Source organism: Misgurnus anguillicaudatus, chromosome 16 (assembly GCF_027580225.2).
Source record: "Misgurnus anguillicaudatus chromosome 16, ASM2758022v2, whole genome shotgun sequence".
Taxonomy (NCBI): Eukaryota; Metazoa; Chordata; class Actinopteri; order Cypriniformes; family Cobitidae; genus Misgurnus; species Misgurnus anguillicaudatus.
Window position 1 is genome coordinate 12,000,485 of NC_073352.2, and position 21,880 is coordinate 12,022,364.

The following is a 21,880-nucleotide window of genomic DNA, read 5'->3' on the forward strand; positions in this document are numbered from 1 at the left end:
CTGTTATCTTGATATGTCGCCCAATGTGTGGTTGATAAATCCAATGCCCAAAGAAATTAAACTAAACTTTTACACAAACACACTCATACACATAGACACAGTTTCCTTTATGCGTGAGCAGGCAAAATGTTCAGTGTACATTTGATTTATGTGTCTAGAGAGTTTGTGGATATTCAAAAGAACACAAATCCAATAACGATTTCAGCTTTTAAATTTTAATTTCATTTACACGCAGCTGGGGAACTAGAGATTGAAAAAAATTAATAACGCATTGAAAGGTCACAGCACTGAAAAGTCTTACCTTAAAAATCTGAAACTTGAACAAACTTTTCATATTTGAATACCACAACAGCAGGAGTTAGTGTGAAATATGTATTTAAAAAGAGAAACTTTTGAATGCCTTGGCTAGGGGTGTAACGATAAACCGCGATATACACTAATAATACCTGATTGATTCTGAATCGCCAAGATGATACTATGCACAGCTCTTGTTGTACTTCCGCTCTTTGATCAGTAGGAAGTCCTTATCAATCTAAAATCACTATGGGGACAGGGTTTAAAGTAACCCAGGACTAGGCCTTAGACATTTAAGTGTTTTTTTAGAAACAAACCTTGCAAAGAAACATCGCTGGTATGCATCTTGAGACACAACAATGGCACTGAGAGATGTTAAGATGTGTCATTGCAATCCAAGGCAGCTCAAACATGCATTTTGAGTCTGGGACTAGGATAAGCCCTGTCCAGGAAACCATCCCTATGAGTTTAAGTCGTTGCATTCATTTGAAAAAGCAACACTCATCAAACATAATCATTATACATATTCTTTATTATCATGAAAATACCTAAAAAGGTTTGAAGGACAGCAATATAAATATGCTTAAAGGCATTTCCTGGAGATGCGTGTATAAATGGTCCTTCTTCTGCGGTGCATATTGAGTTTATGCACAAGAGCGCCCTCTGGATTTTGGATGTAGCGGCATTCACCATAATTCATTGAGAAGCATACCAAGCACAATCGCACGATTTATCCTTACACCCCTAGCTAAAAGTTGACTGTCAATGAGAAAATATAACTTTTAAAGTCAATAGCAGAAAAACTTTTCCCACTGTGTCAGTGAGTCAGTTTGCTAGTGCAATGCTTTTATGAGGACTGAAGGTAAGTCCAACAGACGTCTATCCCTCACCTGAATGCAGAAGCAGGTATAGTATCTACATTACTGCACATCAACAGGACTGTTTTTAACATTTACACATGTATAAAGATAAACCATCATCAAGATCTGGATTTGTTGTACTACTTAGTCTTTGGACAGCACACCTGATGGCCCATCATAGATTTAAAGTAAGTAACTTCATACAGTAACTAGAATTTTAGGTTTACTGTCTGTTAAAATGACAATGCACCTTTAGAGAATCAAACACCTGTATTGAAATTACATTTTCTATAAAGCCTGTATATAATGCATTCTTGAGGTATTTACAATATAGACGGTTTCATCGGACGTTTTCACGGTTACATTCTGGACAGAACCTCCGGTCTGTGTTTGTTTAATGGTATGGCTAGTGGATAAAATGAACTCTGGGACAAATACATCGTTGAAAAAAACTAATGTTTTGGTTTCCTAAACGAGGGGAGACGCGATCGTGAATCAACGCTATGTGAAGGGAGACGATATGTAGTTAACATTGCATACATTCATTTTACACTTGATTGTTATCAGAAATAAACTACTCTTAAAGGAGTTTCTTGTTATTGATTTAAGTTTACCGGAAGTTACGTTTGTTCCACGAAAGCCGTTTGTTTATGTTTTTACTGCTGAAACCGTCTATAGTGGCTTACAGTATTTAACATTATCAATTTGGTAATGTGATTCGTTTAAAATACCACGCAGCAAGCAATGGCCAGCGTTTAACCGTCTAGGTTAACTAAAGCCCGATATAGTCCATCTATAAGTAACCCACTTCTAGCCAAAATAACCTTAAATTTGGTTACATGTTGTTTTTGCCAAAACAACTGCCGAGATGTATGATACTCCAGCATGTAAGCAAAGTTAAAAAAAATTTTGTATGATTAAAAAGTGTTTGGTTTCATTTATTTATTTATTTCATTTATAATTCATCTATTACAGTTTTACTGACAGGCCACATTTAAGCCTAGAGGTCTCGGCTGTGTTTTGATAGTCTTCTAAACGCAAACTATGCTGGTACCAACAGTAATGTACAGTCAGCTATTAATAATTTTCACAAAATAGTTCACAGGTTTATTCACAGGGTCATGGATCACCCTAAAATAGTTGATTTTCAATTAATAGACATAAAATATGGAGTTTAAAGATGTGCAAGAAAAGAGATATGAGAGGCGTAAAAGTAGTTTAGCTGTGTGTAGAAAATTAGTTGCGCTGGCAAATGGTCATTTATGCAGTTTTTATTATACTTAAACACTTGACCCCATATTTATGCATTGTACTCTTTAAGGGCATATATGAGTAAGTGATATAATGTATTGTAACAGTAGTTACATTTTATATTAAATTCCCTAACATAAAGGACTGCCCGGTGGCCTGGGGCCAGCATGAGAGACGCTCGGGCCAGTAAACAGTATTGTCAGGACAGTGCTTCTCCCTTAGTCACTAAATATATTTTCTGCCTGTTGCCGTTAGCCTGTGTATTCATATGCAATGTTACTATCAGTGGCAGCCGGTGACTTATTTTATCGAGGGTGCTCAATGTGAAGTTCGTCACAACATGTATGTAGCCCGTCATGTGTGTGGTACGTAATTTCGAGATATGTGTTCTGCGCGTCGAGAGATCCTGTGTGCATCACGTGTCTTGTCAAAATAAGTGTCTGCTGCAGATGCGTCTAAAGGGTTTATGATAAAAGAGACGGTCACGTTTGCTAGATACTCGCCAGATACTCGCATAATCTCATGTGTAATCAGAGTTTTATCATAAACGGTTTTGACGCGTGTGCAGCAGGTACTTATTTTGACAAAACATTTGATGCACATGATTCACATGATGCAACAAACACATATTTTGAAAACACAAACAACACACATGACATGACACGAGCCGCCACTGGTTACCATTCAGACACATTTTAAGTTTCGCAAACGTTAACTTCTCAGCAATGTCATGAGGTTTCTCTTACCTTATTGGTTGTTGTGGTCAATTTTGCGTGTTATGTCAGCTGGTAATGCAAAGAGACGTTAAGATGGTGGCGAGCAATCTAATTGTGAGGCCAAACGAAAGCTTAATTGTTTAACATCTTCGAAGCAGACATTTTTCTAGGGTAAAACTTAACAAAAGAAACAATACAATGTTTTGCACATTTCGTTGTCAATTTTCAGGTAAAGCAGACAAGTCAGGAGCCTTTTTTGTTGGAACCAACAACTATCGCAAACAAAACCTCGAAGCTCGTAAAAAAAGACGACAGCATATAGCGTGCATGGTGTCTAAAAGGGTTGCTGATAACCCTTCATCCGGTCCACTGAACTTAATGGCAAGACGTATGAATGAAGAGAATTTTAAGTTAAATCTTTTTTTGGTGGGGCCAGTGAAATTGTTGGCAGGGCAAGTGAAAACATGAACTACTGGCCTGACCGGGCCAGTTTAAAAAATTATTTGTGTTGAGCCCTGTTGTTGCACTTACATTTTTAAGTTGAATCAATTTGTAAATCATTTCAACTTTATAAGTTAAGTGAGGGGTTGCTGTACATTATAGAAATAAAGTTGAAATAACTTATTATAATAACTAATTTAACTTTATTTTTATAATTTATAGCAACTGCTTACTAGTTTCAAATTTCAAGTTGTGATTTCAAATTGGTTAAGCTTAAAAAATTAAGTGCAACAAGGTTTTTTAGAAGTTTTATTATACGGTCTTATGCATTATATGGACAGGCTATCAACTGATATTATTGGATGTCTTTTACACTTGTCAAAACAAAATGGTCAACACATGGTGTCTAGCTGTCACTGGGACGATAACCTTTTAACAAGTACATCTTTGCACCTAAAGTGTTCATATTAATACCTCATATTGCTACCATAGTTATACATAACTGTACATATATGGTACATAAAATGACCTTTTTAAAGGGTACTGTCCCAGTAACAGCTTGGGAGCATCTTTGACCTTTTTTCTGACCATAAAATCTTATATAGAAGATGCTCTGTCAAGCTCATGTAAGGTGCTTTGTTTAAAAGTCTCTTTATCTGAACATCTCTCTGTGAAGTCAAAATGTTACCTAAATTCAATGAAATGGTAAGTCTCTTTCTCTCTCAAACTCTCTCAGGTCTTTCTCAGGTACTGTATTTTCCCTCACTGTCACCACTATAGAATACAAAGTGATTGCTTTCCATTTAACAGCGTGTCAAACATTTAGCTGCACCCATCCTGATGTCTTACCGAGATGGAAAACCCTCAAGGGCAGCCAACCACCGACACATGCATATTTACAAAAACATTACTTCTCTAGTGGCAGGTTAAATTCACAGGTGTTACATTGTTTTCAAGAGACAAAGCATCACCTTCCCCGTGATGCGAGTTTCACCTGCCAGAGAGTGTCTTTTCTTCTAAAACCTGTCAGGTTATTCTAATGGGTTCAGAACAGGTGCTTGAGAAAACGTGACAATGCCGATTTGTTACCAAGCCCGCTCGGGCTGCCTGTCAAAGTTATCTTACATCAGCAAAAGTACCTGACTGCTTTCACAGATGTTTCATCAGAAAGGTCACGTCGCCTTAGAATGACCTTCTGGTAGCTTCCTCGGGTATTTAGCATCGCCTGTCCTTTTATCTGCAAGCACCAGACAGCAGCCTTTGGTACAATTCTGTCAAGAAAGCCAATAAATATCTGGCACTACAGTAATGTCAAGTCTGGTGATGGCACACACGTGTGGCAGAACAGTGGCTCACAAAGCTTAGTGACAGTACAGCATCTGTCTTATCTGAGCCCAGGAAGAACACCCAGTGAAATAAATAATGAAATATAATATATAGTTAAAAGCTTGCTAGGTTGGCAGCTCTACAGGAGGTAAAGCAGCAGGTTGTTGCACCGGTGGGTGGGGTGTGGAAATTCTGGGTATTTTAGCTAAAAATGTTACAACTATTGGCCAGATTTACTAAATGATAGCGTGATAACGCAATTTTAAAAAAGGGCAGATGGAAGTGGTAATATCTGCGGGTTATTTACTAAAAAGGCGCAAATGAAATAACACAGGCGCAATAGCCGATTTCCATAATGACCAACACAATCTACTAAGAACAGTGCAAATTAGTTCAGAGTCGCAAATAAGCAGAGCTGATGAGATGCGGGTGATCTACTAACACCTGATGTGCTTGAGTTCAGTACCACAGACATTTCAGCTGAAAAATCGCTGTGCGAAAGTACACTGAAAATAACCGGGGGAAAAAAAACAAACGTTTACAAAAACATGGTATTGTGCGACTTCTCCAAGTGACCCCACCGGAAAAAAAAAAATATAAAGGCTTGGCAAACAATAATTTTAAATAATACCGGGATGTTCCTCTGGCATTCCAAATAAATTGTTAACGTGTCTGTTCTCTGCGATGCCTCTACTATCGGCAACAATTTCAGCCATTTCAAGCGCAAAATTTTTTAAGAGATACTTTTTTCGGCGTTAAATGATGGAAATACCGGTCATATCACACGCACAAACTTTTGTAAATCGCATTGCGTGAATCATTTAAATAATATCCTCCCCTAAATGTTGCGTCAGAAAGGGAAACTCCTAGAAATGCATATGCCATAAGGTCAGTCACAAAAATAAGTAGACCATACCTTTTCAGCGCTAGTGATGAACTGTGCGTCTTTTGTAAATCCTGACAGTCGTTATTTATCGATAAAATGAAGGTTTGTGCTGGCGCAAGCTGTTAGTAAATCTGGCCTTAAATCTAATAGCTGGTTTGTTGTAAAGTTGAAACATGTCAGTTATTGTTGTCCACAACCTATCTTATGCACTGCAAAAAATGACTTTCTTGCTTGGTATTTTTGTCTTGTTTTCACTAGAAATATCTAAAAATTCTTAAATTAAGATGCTTTTTCTTAATAAACAAAATGACCTAAGAAAATAAGTCTAGTTTTTAGACAAAAAGTATACAATTTAAGTGAATATTTGCTTAAAACAAGCAAAAATATCTGCCAATGGTGTGAGAAAAAATCTTGAAATAAGATTTCTTTTTTCTTAAACACTTAATTCAGGAAAAATGTTCTCCCCCCTATTGGCAGATATTTTTGCTTGTTTTAAGCAAATATTCACTTAAATTGTATACTTTTGTCTAAAAACTAGACTTATTTTCTTAGGTCATTTTGCTCATCAAGAAAATGCATCTTAATTTAAGAATATTTAGATATTTGTACTGAAAACAAGACAAAGATACTAAGTAAAGTGAAGCTTAAATTAATTGCAATGCAAAATCGAATAACCCAGGTTTATAGGAAATGTAAGGAATTCTGAAATCTGAAAATTGGAAGTAATAATCCAAAAGCGTACTCTTTGTAAGTACACAAGCACATAGTTAAGTTTATTTGTCTGTGCCTTTATTTAGACACTAACAGACAATAAAAGATAAAAAAAAAAATTTGTTGCTTCAACATAAAAAGTAAATTACCTGGTTGCCTTAAATTTTTAAGTTAATTCAACTTAAAAATATTAGTTAACTTAAAATATGTTATGTCAATTAATATTTAGTAGCATATTTAATGTAGGTACAAAGGCTGAAACTAGACACCTAAAGAGTGCATACTAGTACCTCAAATGTTCATACACACTGTAAAAAGTGAAAAGTTGGTTCAACTTAAAAAGTGAAACTAAATCGGAGCCGATGGTGTAGTGGGCAGCGCTCCGACATATGGTCAGGACTCAACATAAAGGACTGCCCGGAGGCCCGGGGCAAGCGTGAGAGACATTCGGGCCAGTAAAAAGTATTGTCACTTGCCCGATTGGGCCAGTGCTTCACCCTCAACTAAAATATATTTTCATCAATGTATATTTATTTAACATCTTGGAAGCAGACATTTACTTAGGTAAAACAAGACGAAAGAAACGATGCAATATTTTGCACAATTTGCTGTCAGTTTACAGGTAAAGCAGAAAAGTTGGGAGCCTTCTTTGTTAGAACATGTCTGTTGTATATGTATACAATTATATTTGACTTTTGAATTATTATTTTTTTAAATATGTGACACTGACATTTTTTATTGGGGCCAGTGAAAATTTTGGCAGGGCAAGTGAAAACCCGAACCACTGGCCCGACCAGGCCAGTATAAAAAATGAGCTCTGATGGTGCAAACGCACTTCCGGCGACCCAAGTTCGAATCCTGGCTCGAGGTCCTTTGCCGATCCCATACGCCTCTCTCCACCCTCTACTTTCCTGTCTTCTCACAAACTACTGTCTATCAATAAAGGCAAAAATTGCACCCAAAAAATAATAATAATAATTTAAAAAAGTGAAACTAAAGTGAAATTTTAAGTTAAATAAACGTACATTTTAGGTGTTATCAATTAAAAAAATTTTTTCAAGATGATCCAACTTTTCAATTTCTACAGTGCAAGTGCCTTACCGTGGGATCACACCAGCCGCATTTGAGGCATCAAATTCGCGTCTACTAAGCTTAGTTTGTCGCTTGAACAGTTTATGTTTACTCGCTTCATTCGCGCATTAAAGTCATGCGTGAAATTCTAGTCATCGAGACAATTTGCGTTATGGGAGGGCTTCTGCAACTCCGCTCGCTTCCTGTAATTACGTCACTAGAGCAAGCTCCTGATTGGTTAACGTGGCGCGTTTTTTGCGCCAAAGTTCACATTTTTCAACTCGCGCGTCTGCCGCAACAACGCTCAATTCGCACCATTCGCGTGAACTACACGTGCAAATGAGGCAGAATCGCGTCTGCCGTGCTAAACACCTCATTTGCCCCGCAAGACCTCCAGACGCGCGTCAACACATCTTAACATTTAAATCACTCGTGCTTGACGCCTCTACCGCGGCTGGTCCGAAAGCAGCATTAATGGTACATACCTGTACCTAAATTTTGCATATTAGGACCATTTCAAAGGGTATCGAGCCAGTAACACCTTTTGTTTCTGACAGTGTAGAAAGATTTGCATTCACATACACAAAAAAATTTTGAAGTTACTGAATTTACAGTACATAATTGGTGAATAGTGCTGATTGTGTACTGTGATATTGTGTTGACTATGACAGTTGACACTACACACACACACACACACAATCGGATTGATGGGCGTATATACAAGGACCCATGCTCTCCTTCCAGGCTTTGCCATCGATCTCTTCCATCAAATTAAAGTATGCTGAAGTCAGTATTGATCCAGCTTCTTTCTCTCTCTCTCTCAAGCATGCTGTTGCCACAGACAGATGTTTAGCAGCCTTCCTGACTCCCCAGAGTTTATTAACCCACTCCGAAGGAGGAATGGGAATCTTTTGGTTGTTCTGCATAGGTCCCAGATTGTAATATCAGTAATGATGTCATGCATCTATCAAGCTGTTGACACCATATGTTTTTGCCTCTTAGCCCCACCGTTACACCACTTACAGTAACTGATGAATGCTTAAATGTCACTTCCCAGACACAGAGACAATTTGATGTTAATACACAGATGCTTTGATACTTCACACATGCCGTAATTGTAGACCAGCTAGTTAGGAGATGTGATAGATTGTTGCAGTGCATTCTGGGATTGCTTTCTCACTAAAGTAAATATATAATGCTGCTTTAGATTGCATCCAAAAGAAGGCAGTTTAATTATGCTGTCTATCTTTTGGTACAGCCAAAGCCTTCGACCTTCATCACTTTATTCTGAACAGATCACTGCTTTTGGATGGTTTGGTCTAATGAGTTTACATTAGCGAGACGTCCTCTCTAATCTACAGTGTAAAGTAATGAGCTCAGCCTATAACAGACACCATAGGTGCTCTTTTGAGTCTCCAGTCACCAAAGTCAATAAGAGGTGAGAGAACTAAGACATGGAAAAGTTGGTCTTGGGTATAAAGCTTGAAAACTATTTGACCTTCCCAAGAAAGGAACTTAATGCGTATAAGCAATTCTGAAGAAGTGTCTAATGATTTTTGAGACGAGAGGTCTCATTCAGATCTCATCCCTGGGTGACCCCAATTCAGTGTTTGTTCTGTTTAGCTGGGGGGTAGGGGAAAAGTACATCACTTCCTTCCAACCTGACAGAAAATGTTTTCACTCCTGTGCACCTTCCCAATCGCCCCTCTCTCTCTTTCTTTCTTTGGACGCCCAAACTGGCCCCTGCATCCCCTGCCCCAGTTGAGCAGATTGTGTCTGTATTCCACGCTTCTTCCAAACAAAAGGCATGGGACCATTTCTCCAAAGCCCAGCGCAAGAACCTGGACATGTGGCGAAAGCAAGCAGAGGTTGGTGGTTTTATTTCTTTTAGTCAACATGTTCATGCTTCACAGTTATGGGGTTGTTGTTAGTGTAAAAGCTTTGTTTGGTTCATTTACCCTCCCAGCAGGCCTTATTATTTACTAAATAGTCAGTGTTTTAAGTTGAATGTGTGAATTGTTGGCAAGTATAATGGTTTTCGTCCTGAGATTTCAGCGGTTCACAGTCAACTGGCAGGTAACAAAAAAAGCTCTCCTGCGCATATTTTACATTGCCGCTGTAGTATCTCCTAAGCTTACTATGGGAAAAATGTTTATTCCCTGTCTGTAAATGCTTATGAACAAAAGTGCAAACCAACTCATTATTCATATTTCTACAATTTAGCTGTTGAAGTGATTTGTGTTCCCTTTCCTCTGTTTTCTGTGGTCATTATTAGGTAAGTTTCGAGAGATTTCTCTCTCTCTTTCTCTCTGATTTGTAGCACAATGTGGTATGTAATTAAAGCTTTGATTTTCATGGGGGCTGATGTTTCATCTAATAAATCTTAAAGGGATAGTTCACTCAAAAATGAAAGCTATCATCATTTACTCACCCTCAATATGTGCCAAACCTGTATTAATGTCTTTGCTAAACACAAACAGGGATATTTTGAGGAATGTTTGTAATCAAGTAGTTTTGGAGCAACATTGACTTTACTTTAGGAAAATAAATGCTACATCATACTAAACGCCTAGGTATAGTTTCCTATATTTCCATCTTAAAGGGACAGTAAGTAGGGTTTTATTGTTTTTTATAAAGTGTTTTATAAGTGACTTTTCTTTGTAAGCTTAGAATTTCTTCTCTTTGTTTACATTGCACGGGTAAGTCCAAGGAGGCTTTCATGTCGTTCCGCCATATTGATAAACTATAATAGCAGAGAGGGACAAAAAGCACTAGCCTACTAACGCGTTTCCAAAGCGTTTTCATTCAGAACACGTGAACCAGCTGAAACGGACAAGGAGATCAGTGATTACATAACGGCTACCGTAGTTGCAACACGCATTTGGAAAAGCGAGGCGCTAGAGAGCAGTATTTGTTTTAAATGCAAAATACAATTTCACCACTAGATGGAGGTAAATCCTACTTATTGTCCCTTTAAAGGAAAACACCACCATTTTTTAATGTTTTGCTGTGTTCTTGCCTTAACTTGGATGAATTGGTACATACATATCTTTGCACTTTTAATCTTTGTACATCGCTTCTTGAATGTGTTAGCATTAAGCCTAGCCGCATTCATTCTTATGGCTCCAAACAAAAGTTTTATTTTGTGTCACCATACTTACTCGTGTAACTACTCATGTAACAGTCTTTAAAAAGGGAAAACATGGACATGTTTGGTGGCTTTTAAATTCATCCCTGTATGGAGCCATAGGAATGAATGGGGCTAGACTAAATACCAAGCGTGACGCACAAGCCCTGAAAAGTGAAGCCAAAACGTCTCGATCGCCCCCCAGTGACTGGTCCCAGTATAGGTCATAAACCCCGCCTCCCCATGTTATTCAGTGGGACTTGAGACCAACTAAACAATTTAATTACACTTCAATTATCTTTTTTCCGAAGCTGGTTTCTGTCATTTACTGTAGTTTTTAACATGATGATGTAAATTCAAGTGTTTGTTTTTAAAATATGTTTGTTTTTAGTTAGTTATTTAATGCTATGAAAACAGTGGTGTCACGTCATGAATGACAGCTCATGTATCGTGATGATATGCGCAATCTGCGAGAGCGAACTTTACTTCATGCTCACTACTGCGCAGGACTGGTCCCGAAATTGCTACTCCACAGACTCAAGACCCAAGATGTCAGCGCCGTATCGGGACACTGACTACTTCACTTTTCACCAATGGAAGAGAGCAAACGGGCGTCATCCATCTTTTTTTACAGTCTATGCTAAATACTAACACATTCACGACGCGCTGTGCACGATTAAAAGTGCATGCATTGAAAAAAGATAGGTATGTATTAATTAGTCTAATTTGATGTAAGAACATAGTAAAATATTGAAAAACGGTGGTGTTTTCCTTAAGTTAATGGTGTCCCAAAACTGATTACAAACATTGTTAAAAAAAATCTTCAGCAGAAAAAATACATTTGCACAACTTGAGGCTGACTAATGTTGGAAGATGGCATTTTGGGGTGAACTATCCTTTAAATTGCAAACAGGTTGGGAATTGCTGCATTACTCAGTCAGTAAACCTGAAAGATGTGCATGTCATTCCAAAGGAAATGTTTCCTTTCATTGAAATGTAATTACTTTAGAAATTCCCATGACACGTCTTTCCTTTTGACCTGATGTCATTATAATCCATGCTTTCAATTGATTAATGGTAATCCATAAACTACTGCAGTTCTCACTCAGGTCTTATTCTGGCTCTCTGTTCTGGTATTAAATAACCACTTATCTATTGAACTTTTTACATTAAAAGGCACCTATTATGGCCTTTTTACAAGATGTTATATAAGTCTCAGGTGTGCCCAGAATGTGTTTCAGCTCAAAATACCCCACAGATCATCTATTATAGCATGTCCAAAATACTCCTATTTGGGTAGCAGCACAAACACTCTCTTTTTGTGTCTGTACCTTTAAATGCAAATGAGCTACAACTCTTCACTTCCTTACAAACAGACAGTGAGCGCTTTTGGTTAAAATAGATCTGATTAATACAGTCTGAGACGATAGTATCTAGTGCAGTGGTTTTCAAACTGGGGGCCGCGAGATGGTGCCAGGGGGGCCCCAGTTTTATGACATTTTATGAAATACATTAATTTATCATGAATTCTGTGAAATTAATCCTAAAAAAATAAGGCTACTAGTCAAAAGCACTACTTTTTTGTAATATTTAATGTTTTGTTTATTAAAATGTTGAGTTTTAGAACAGTTTTTTGTCACAAATTTTCTTTGGGGGGCCGCGAAGGAATGCACCGTACACAAGGGGGGCCGCACGCTGATAAAGTTTGGGAACCACTGATCTAGTGGACAGAGTACAACTCACTGAGGGTGGAAACTATGGTAATGCAGGACTGTAAGTGGGCGGGGCTTTATCAATGTGACCTCACATTGATAAGAGAATCAAAATGGCATGTCAACTAAGACTGCTTTGGTTTAACAGGGATTAAAAAACTTTATTGTACAGTGGTTGTGTCCACACACTGCCAACACACATTATGTTCAAACACCTTGTAAAATTGGATTTTGCATAATAGGTGCCCTTTAAAAAAAATGTATCATGCTGAAATAATACATAGTAAGGATAAAATGAATTGTGAATGTCATGTTGACTTTAAGCCATTGGAACAGTGGCTTAAGATGCAGGTAAATGCCGAAAGAGACTCATCATTGTTTAAGGTAGGTGTTTAAAATATGAGTTGCTCGTGTAATATTTTTATATTTCTTATATCATTTATTATTCATTTAATATAAAGGCCAATTTATTTTCCAAGATATTTGGAGACATGAACACTGGAATTATACATTTATTTACATATAAACATTTACATATAAAACATTAAACAGAGTTACTGTCACTTTAGTCATTTTATTGTAATCTAACAAATGTATTTCACTGCAAAACCCTATTTTTTATTCATTTTATTCAACCTCCAAAAAAAATCCAGTTTTTTACACAAGACATAGTAAACAGTTTCAAAATCACTAAACTGACACATTCATGTTGTATTCAGGGCTACATACTCCCAAGGGACCCAAGTTTGGATGTGATGCACGGTCGTTTCGTGCTCCGTTGTTCATCCAATTCTTCTTGCACTTTGAGGACTTTGCTGCATAATCGTTGTGGCATTTAAGGGATTCTACCAACAAAGCGATATTTCTGAATTGGCTGAGGCTGAGATTTGAAGCAAATATTTGTTTAATACGTGCCAAAAGCATTCGGTTAATTTAATTATCCCATTTGTGACGGAGCTGGCGTTTGGCGGCTTTTGCATCTGAGCTCCTCATTTGCTCTAACGGCCCGTCAGTGTTGTGTTACTTTTAAGTTTCATGATAACCCTGATTGGCCGCCCTATATGAAATGCTATTTGTCCCTTTATTAGTTTGGTCTCCAAGTAAATCAGTTACATATAGAGTCTCATGAGCACTTACCCTGTTCCTCATCTGTGAAAGAGCTTGTTAATGGCGCAGTAATTGCGTCTGTATTGAGCTCTGCCTTTTATTGAGTTCCTCTCAATTCCCCTCCCTTATTTTTCCCATCTGAAGGCTGGAATAATATACAATAACAACACTAAAACCCCTAATCGGTTCAAAAACGCTGATGCGGTTTTCGCTTCCTATAGTTTCTTTCCTCCGATGTCTCCCACAGCTCTTTGTTCAGACTGCTTGACTTGAGTTGAATATGTTTAGCTTCAGATATGAGACCTCACTCGGCATTGTGCTTGCAGGTTCAGTGTGGCTGTGACAGTTTAGTCTCAATGCTGTCACAGTGGTATGAACCTCATTTGAGAGGAGAGACTCTCACCTTTTACATTATGTATTGAGAAGAAGCAACCTTCAAAGTGTCAGAATGTTTTCTGGAAGATGCCACACTTTAAATCTTACATTTTCAACGTTTATATGTTTTAAAGGAGACCATGAATGATGTTTTAAGTTTTACTGCTGTAGGTAGACCAGAATGGGGTTTGTTATTGGGTATAAGGTCTGCACAAGGTGACAGTAAGTGATAGGTAGCTGGTTTAAAATTTGTTTACTTTGCCTCACTCACCCTTGGAGCTGTTTGGACTTTCTCTCATAAATCTAACGGTAAGATGTTGGTTTCGGTCGAGCGTTGAGGCGGGGATTTTCATCTTTATGTTCTTGAACTCTGCTGCAAGTTTAGCCTAAAGTTTTGGTAAGTGGTGGTTTAGTATAGAAGGTTCACCTCGGTTCGGGATGTTAGGTTGATTATTATTCCACAATGGTACGCCAGGCTGCCAAGACGACCTGAATTCAATCACATCCATTTACACTGCAGGCAGCGAGGCTTGGGTTAGAATAGTAAAGCTTGGCTACTTCAAACCCTCTATCATCTCTCTCCTCATTGGCCAGTTTGGCCTACCTGTTCAATCTCTACATTTTTTTTGCGAGATTGTGTGTAGTTGTGTTTGACAGATGGTCAAGGCTTTTTGTTTGTTCTAAGGGAGTCAGTCGTTCTCCCAGTAGCCGTCTTGTTGTGTCTTTGCACAGCCGTGTTCCTCTGCCTCATTAGCTGGAGAGATCCCCCATCAGGACCACCAACAGGGCAGCGTCCGTGCCCAGACATCTGCTTCATCTGCCCCGCTCAGCCCTGTCGATCTGTGGTTGCTGTGCAGTCGCATCTTGCCATTAAAACGCATTAGAAATCCCTATGCAGTGTTTGTCTACTGATTATGTGCATTGACAAGGTTAACCGGCATTAGGTGTCTCTGCATCGATACCGCTGGAGCAGGGACACCTGCTCTCATAGCACTTTAACTAAAGTTATTTATGACATTCATGTAGCTTGCTTAGTAGAACATTCTATTAGAAATAAACTGAAAATAAAAATGTATTTAGATAAAAGTGTATGCCGAACAAATATAATGATTTAATGGACATTATTATGTTTATTTTGTGTGTTATTTAAAGAGATCTGGTATTACTGGTGATTTAATGCTTCGTTCTTCTTGTTCACAGGAAATCAGGAACATCCACAATGAAGAGCTGATGGGAATTCGAAGAGAGGAGGAAATGGAGATGTCAGATGATGATATGGAAGACGCTCCAGAATGCAAAGACTCGGATGACTCAGGTACACACTGTTGGCATTCAGACTGCATGATCTTTCCCAAAGCTGCACAACTAGTACAGTATCTGTCCCTATAAAAGTCTTTTTTGCTCCAACTGCATACAGATTGAATCAAAATAGTGATTTGTCAGTTTTATGAGGAACTCCACTTGGATCACATAAAGCTGTGAAATTTGCCGAAAGAAGCAATAACCTGCTAATTTTCATTATATAAATGAAGTGAATTGAGATATTTACCTTCCAGAGGAGCTCTGACTGTTTAATGACCCATGTCACCGTATGTCTGGTTTAGACTGAATAATTGTCACTTTTCACAGATATTTTTCTTTCAATAAACATTCTTCTCAAAATTAATGAGGCCTATAGAGTAACCCTTTCCTATGAGACCCAGAAGAGTTCGGTCAAATCTCTTTTTTTTCGTTAGGAGAAAACAATTTAGACATAAATTGTGCATTATGTAGTCTTTTTTTACTCGAGAGTTATCAAAATACAAAAGCCAAACAAAAAACACATGATCATTCAAAACGGACAGATAGTCTAGGAAGTCTAGGATATGGCCAAAGTCCTGTAAAGGCAAGTCCTACACTAGTATTTTTGTCTTGTTTTCAGTAAAAAAATATCTAAAAATTCTTAAATTAAGATGCTTTTTCTTGATGAGCAAAACGACCAAAGAAAATAAGTCTAGTTTTTAGACCAAAAATATCAAATTTAAGTGAATTTGTGCATAAAACAAGCACAAAAAAAACTGGCAATTGGGTAAGCACATTTTTCTTGAATTTAGTGTTTAAGAAAAATGTTTAAGATTTTTTTGCTTACCCCATTGGCAGGTTTTTTTTTTTGCTTGTTTTATGCACAAATTCACTTAAATGTGATAGTAACTAAACTTATTTTCTTGGGTTGTTTTGCTCGTCAATAAAAAAGCATCTTTATTTAGGAATTTTTAGATATTTTTACTGAAAACAAGAAAAAAATACTTAAATTTTTTCTTCTTGAAAATCATTTTTGCTGTGTAACCATGTGAATGGTCAAGCTAACATACTGTACCTAGTACTTTATAGAGAAACGAAACAGACAGTTGCGTCTAACAACAACCATAACGTTACCTACAACAATAACTAAATTAGCGTCATATGCCGATTTTAGGGGGGCAGGGGGGCACTGCCCCCCAGACCAGAGCCACTTATGATTTTGTCTGAGCTAGTAATGAAATAGAAATATAAGAATTTTTATTTTATTTGTTTAATCTTAATATTTGAATGTATAGACTGAGTAACATAAGGCTATAATAGTTTTAATTCTTTTAAACTATATTTAGAGAGCACCTATTGTCAGATTCACATTTTTTAAAAGGTACATACCCTAAAGTAAATGATGATGCGAGTTATCATCTCCAACGTAAATCTCTTTTCTTGGACTACAACAAACACACGGATTGTAGGCAACAGTTTACTTCCAGGCATTGGTGATGTAAACAAAACCGACATTATCAGAATTCCTCCCGCTTCGGACTCAGCCTGTAAGTTAACTCCTGTTTAGCATTGCATTGTGAGCGAATCTTTCAAACATGGTAAAAAGCGCCACGTTTCCGCCTGACTTCAGAAGTATTCAGGCCAATCACAACGTACAGATTAGCTGACCAATCAAGGACACAGACCTTTTCAAATCCGTGAATTTCAGAAAAAGATGGAAATCTGGAGCTACAAAGTTTTTTTTAACTATAAACCACGCGAACACATTGTATTATACCAAATAGACAAAATAACCTTGTTTTTAGCAATGAAATAGGTGCTCTTTAAAAACAAATAGGTTTATTGGTTGAGAGAAATCTTTTCGAAAGTGATCCCAACGATATTGTTCCTTGTATATTTATCATTATAGTTTTGGTGTAAACTCCACAAACCCTTTTAAGGGGACGTGTAAACAAAGGCGTTTTAGCCTGTGGCCGGCATATGTTTTCAATTGTTTCCAATGAATGTGCTGCACTTTTCAAAAACGCCAGCAGCTGGCTGTTTTTGTCTGCGCTCTGCATTTTTTCCAGTGCCCAGAGTTGAAAAATGTTAAACTTTGTATAAAACGCTCAGGTCGTCAATGTTACTTTTTACTCCAATCACAGTGAAGAAGGGGTGGGACAAATACCACAACAACCAATTGGCGCATCGAACAACGACTGATCAACAAAACAGAAGTATATGCAACTAAAGCATGTACCTGAAGAAACGCTGGCAACCGCCTACAGTTGGAATCCACCTACCTTTTTTCTAGCCGCTTTTAAACACTTTGGTGTATATGCCCCTTTAATATAGAATGATTTTTTATATATTTATATAGTTATAATTATTGTCCACAGTGTGAACGGTCCTTAAATTGGGACTTCTGCTCCATTTTAGACACTGCATCGCCCAAAAAGGTCAACTGGCTGTTCATTACTGTAAGCCGGGACTACGGAGTTGAAGCTACAGTATATACAAGTCACATATACAAGTGGTCCGTCTCCTTCCCAGATTAATGTCACAAGCCAGATTTAAAGACTCATGTGTATGTATGTGCTATCCGCCTGGCTGCAGGTCCAACTCCAACATGTACTTCAATAGCAGCAGTGCACACGAGGGAGCAATTGCACTCGAAATGAAATCAAATCAGTGTCAGCAGTTGATTCCATCACAGGGGAAACATGTCATTTTTGGATTACTATTCTTATAAGCTCCTGTGGTTTCCTGAATGTGGTGGTACGGAGTCTGCCAGCTGCTCTTCCAGTTCATTTCAGGTTCAGTCTGTCACAAAGGTGCTATTAGAGAACTCGGACCGTGACCGCTCAGCAGAGAGAATCATGGGATGGCGTAAAATTATCACCGCGGTTGACAGTGTCCTTTTTTTGGCACCCTGAGATCACTCAGCTATCAAACGCTCACTCAAAAACCCTCTTCACAGTAAATCTGATGTGTGGCCCCTCATGTGTGGCTCTCAGCTCACCAAATTTAAACGTATCTATCAGGGATTCTCAGATGTGACAGGCGCCTTTATTAGCATGTAAATGTATGCTAATGTAATCATACATTTACCAGGTTTGATTCACGTGTCTTGTGATGTGCGACCTTAGTTATTGGAAAACAATGATAACCATCGCTGTCAGCGCGTTGTCGGATATACTGGAAAGGATGTCGTGAGATTGGAAAGGGTCGGAGATCCACTCGGTTAATGAAGGGAGTAATTCAACACCTTCCTTGTTTATGAAAACAAATATTTCACTCCTGCTTAGAAAATGAAGAGTGGCTTGTGATACCCATCTGATGAGTTTAGTCGTAACAGTTCCTATAGCTGAAGCCACTCAGATGCCTGCAGATTTGGGGCAAGAACATCTCTGTCCTCAGTGCACCCTATTTGTTTTTTCACCGTGAGTTAATCAATTATAAGGTAAGTGTCCTCTGACGATAAATGGAGTGAAGCGAGCGAATAGTGGCGGCTGCATTCTTTGCTGTCAACACCCTTGGGCAGCGCAGGTCGATAGAGTTGCCTGCCATGTTGTGGAAGGTGAACCGGACAGTCTCTCAGGGCACCGGCTTGATGAGATGAGGCAATCAATAAAGACGGATGGTCTCTCTATCTCTCTCTCTCTCGATCACTTACATACTTTAAAATATGAGAATTACAGCTCGGTTTCAAAACCTGGTGAACCAAAACCCAGTTCTGCTTTAATAAATTAGTGTGGGGTCTGCTCATTCAAGTCCAAAGAATGTGCATCCATCCTTCGCAAAAGTAATCTACACAACTCCAGGGGATAAATAAAGGTCTTTTAAGGTTAATCGTTGCGACTTTGTAATGCTGAGTTTACACAAAACGCGTTTTGGGGGTCAAAATCGCCTCTACCGCACCGAGTTTGCCGCTTGAACACTTTGAATGCATTCGCGTGTGTAGAGCGGAGTAGACGCGCGGAAAAAGCAAGCATTTGACGCGCGTCAGATGCAAACTTCGCTTCTTGTGGGAGGGGCAAGTGCTATGCGGTTGTCTGTTTGCAAGATGACTGATGTTGATTGTGCATTTATCGAGAGAGTTACCGGTTTGTATGTGGTAACCTTACTGAAATGTGTATTACAGCTTACCAGGTTGCCCGATGTCCTCACTGACACTCTTTCAAGCGAGGTCCTTTTTATTCCTGTCTCATCTATAGAAATAAGAACTTGTGTCGCGTGAACCGCAAAATGCACAAAAAGCACATTCGCGCGTACCGCGCACAACGTTCAATTCGCGCCTTTCGCGCGAGTTTCACGCGCGAAAGAGGTGGAAACGCGTCTTCCGCGTCGAACGCCTCTTCCGCGCCACGGGACCTCCTGACGCGCGTCAACGCGCCTTCACATTGACTTAACATTGAAATCACTTGCGCTTCACGCCTCTACCGCGGTTGGTGTAAATGCAGCATAAGAGAAATATACATTCCGATAACGCCAACTTAAAATCCTCCGCATTCAAGAGATGGTATCAGCGCAGTGTACGCACTTTTCATATGCGGAGGCACACAGAAGGGAGCAAAACAACGCTCCGTATTCATCATACATCACTACAAAAAGTGCGTAAAGGGCCTATTTTTTTCCCCTGGAGCCGTGTGGATTACTTTTGCGAAGGATGGACGCACATTCTTTGGACTTGAAGGAGTGTACCCCATATTCATTTATTTTAAAGATAAGAAGAGCTAAGACATTTTAAAAAATATCTGAATATGTCTTCTTATAAAAAAGGAAGAGCGAATGTAACTCGGGTGGCTTCAGGGTGAGTTATTCATGGGGTAATTTTTTATTTTTGGCCGAACTATCCCTTTAATACTACCAATAGTTATTTTTTTCAACATTGAATTAAATGTGGATATAAACTCGTCCGACATTTAAAAAAGCTGTTTATGTAGCCAGCTTACTAGCTGTTCAAGCAGAGCTAATATTTATATGTGTGCTTTTATCCAAAGCGATATTAAAACATGCATTGTTTTTATCTATATTGCATTTTTCCATTGCATAATACCCCACGGGTCAGGTCGTGTCAGCTCACTTTACTAGCTTTTCCATTTAGTTTAACAGTCTTTAAAGGTAGAATAGGCATGACTTGTCTAAAAAACTCTTTTCCAAATTTGTTTAAACTGTCTTTATATACCAATACGTAAGTAAAATGTAAGTACTCTGAAAAAGAGAGTATAAAACTCGAGTGTCTGTAGACCTCTCACGACTGTTTTAAACACAGCTAATTATTTCCATTTGGGACGAAACAAATGATTGGCTTGCGCGACTATCACTCCCTCTCGCGACCATGGCTACCACCCCTGTTGCTACGGAATCTGCCCACACATGCGCACACCCGATTGATTTGAACGTGCACGAGGCACGAAATCTAGAAAGAGCAAAAGTATGGCAGAGAAAATGCATTCAGAACTCACAGTACCTGCATATGTACTCAGCGAATACCGCGTGGCTTTTCCTCGAGTCGACGATACGGTAGCGGTATTGTCTCCGGAGTGTAGTCCTCATCATAGTCAACAATGCTTTCATCATGGAAACTCTTACATGCAAAACACCGTATGCTATGAATCTTCCACAAAGTTCACAGTGTAACTGATGGTAATGAAAAAAATGTGTATCATTATTACCTTTGTCTTATAAATCTAACTAGCTCGTTCGTTACCGAATCAAACAAAATATATTTTAAACATTATCAGTATCGATATGCTAGCTCAATAGTGAGTACTAAAAGTCATCCTATTTGTTTATAGTCATAGAAGAAACCCAGAAGGAAGGGGATCAAAATTGATCATGCCAATCAATCGCGTTTATCACTACCTCTGTCTCACATCGCGTTTATCACTACCTCTGTCTCACATGACGGTTTCTGTACACCCATGGCGTCAGTCGAAGTGCTCAAGTAAATGTCAGTACGTGCAAAAATGGCATGCATACGTGCCGCCACAAACTGCAAGTCTGGAAAAAACTGGTATGGTGTTCCTGATTCTCAGCTTCTCAGTGGATGTTTTTCCTTGCCAATAGGGAGTTTGGGAACTTACAACAAAGCACAGATGACAACCGGTTTGCTCGAGATAATGCTAATCTTGCATTTAGGGATGACGCTGGTAGTGACAATTCATTTTATCTTATCTTCTGCCCACGTCAATCAGAAGGGAATCCTCCTCTCCTTCAGCGCTACGTTTCCAAAGATGCTTTATCAGATGCCCGGCCTAGCCTCTCGTTAGCTGCCCAATCTGTGACGGACACGCCTCTCAGCATAATCCCGTTATCAAGCAAAGGTGCCGTCTCTGATCATCAGGACGTTAAGAGACGACTGAATGACTGAATGTCTCCGTTTGAAGAACCCTTTTACGACTATTTTAATTACAGCCATTTTGATAACAATGCCCATGGTACATTAAGTCAAGCATTAAGTAATGCACTTTCTCTGCATTTAATCCTCTCTAATTAGCCTCTGAGAGCAGAACGAATGCAGTAGGAGCTCCAGGGCGCTTTTAAAATTCAACATTCAGCTTTTTTGTCATGGTGAAAACATTACATTGGCAAAGCATAGGAGCAGTAAATACACATATTTACATACAAATGCACATTAAAGTATATAAAATGAGATATTATAATGACCGAATGTTCTCAGCACGTATTAAATGTTTATTAAAAACCTTCGCTTCAAATCAACTTAATCCCGCCCTCAG

The 21,880-nt window shown here is 38.6% G+C and overlaps 1 protein-coding gene across 6 annotated transcripts in view; it reads left to right on the top strand.

The window, feature by feature from the left end:
* enox2 (ecto-NOX disulfide-thiol exchanger 2) overlaps positions 1-21,880 on the top strand; it is a 360,171-nt gene that overhangs the window by 303,838 nt on the left and 34,453 nt on the right. For all 6 annotated transcript variants that reach the window (XM_055178988.2, XM_055178987.2, XM_055178984.2 and 3 more), the window contains 2 exons: positions 9,318-9,424; positions 15,078-15,192. In XM_055178988.2, the coding sequence (XP_055034963.2) occupies positions 9,318-9,424; positions 15,078-15,192 (222 nt within the window). The remainder of the gene's footprint in view (positions 1-9,317; positions 9,425-15,077; positions 15,193-21,880) is intronic.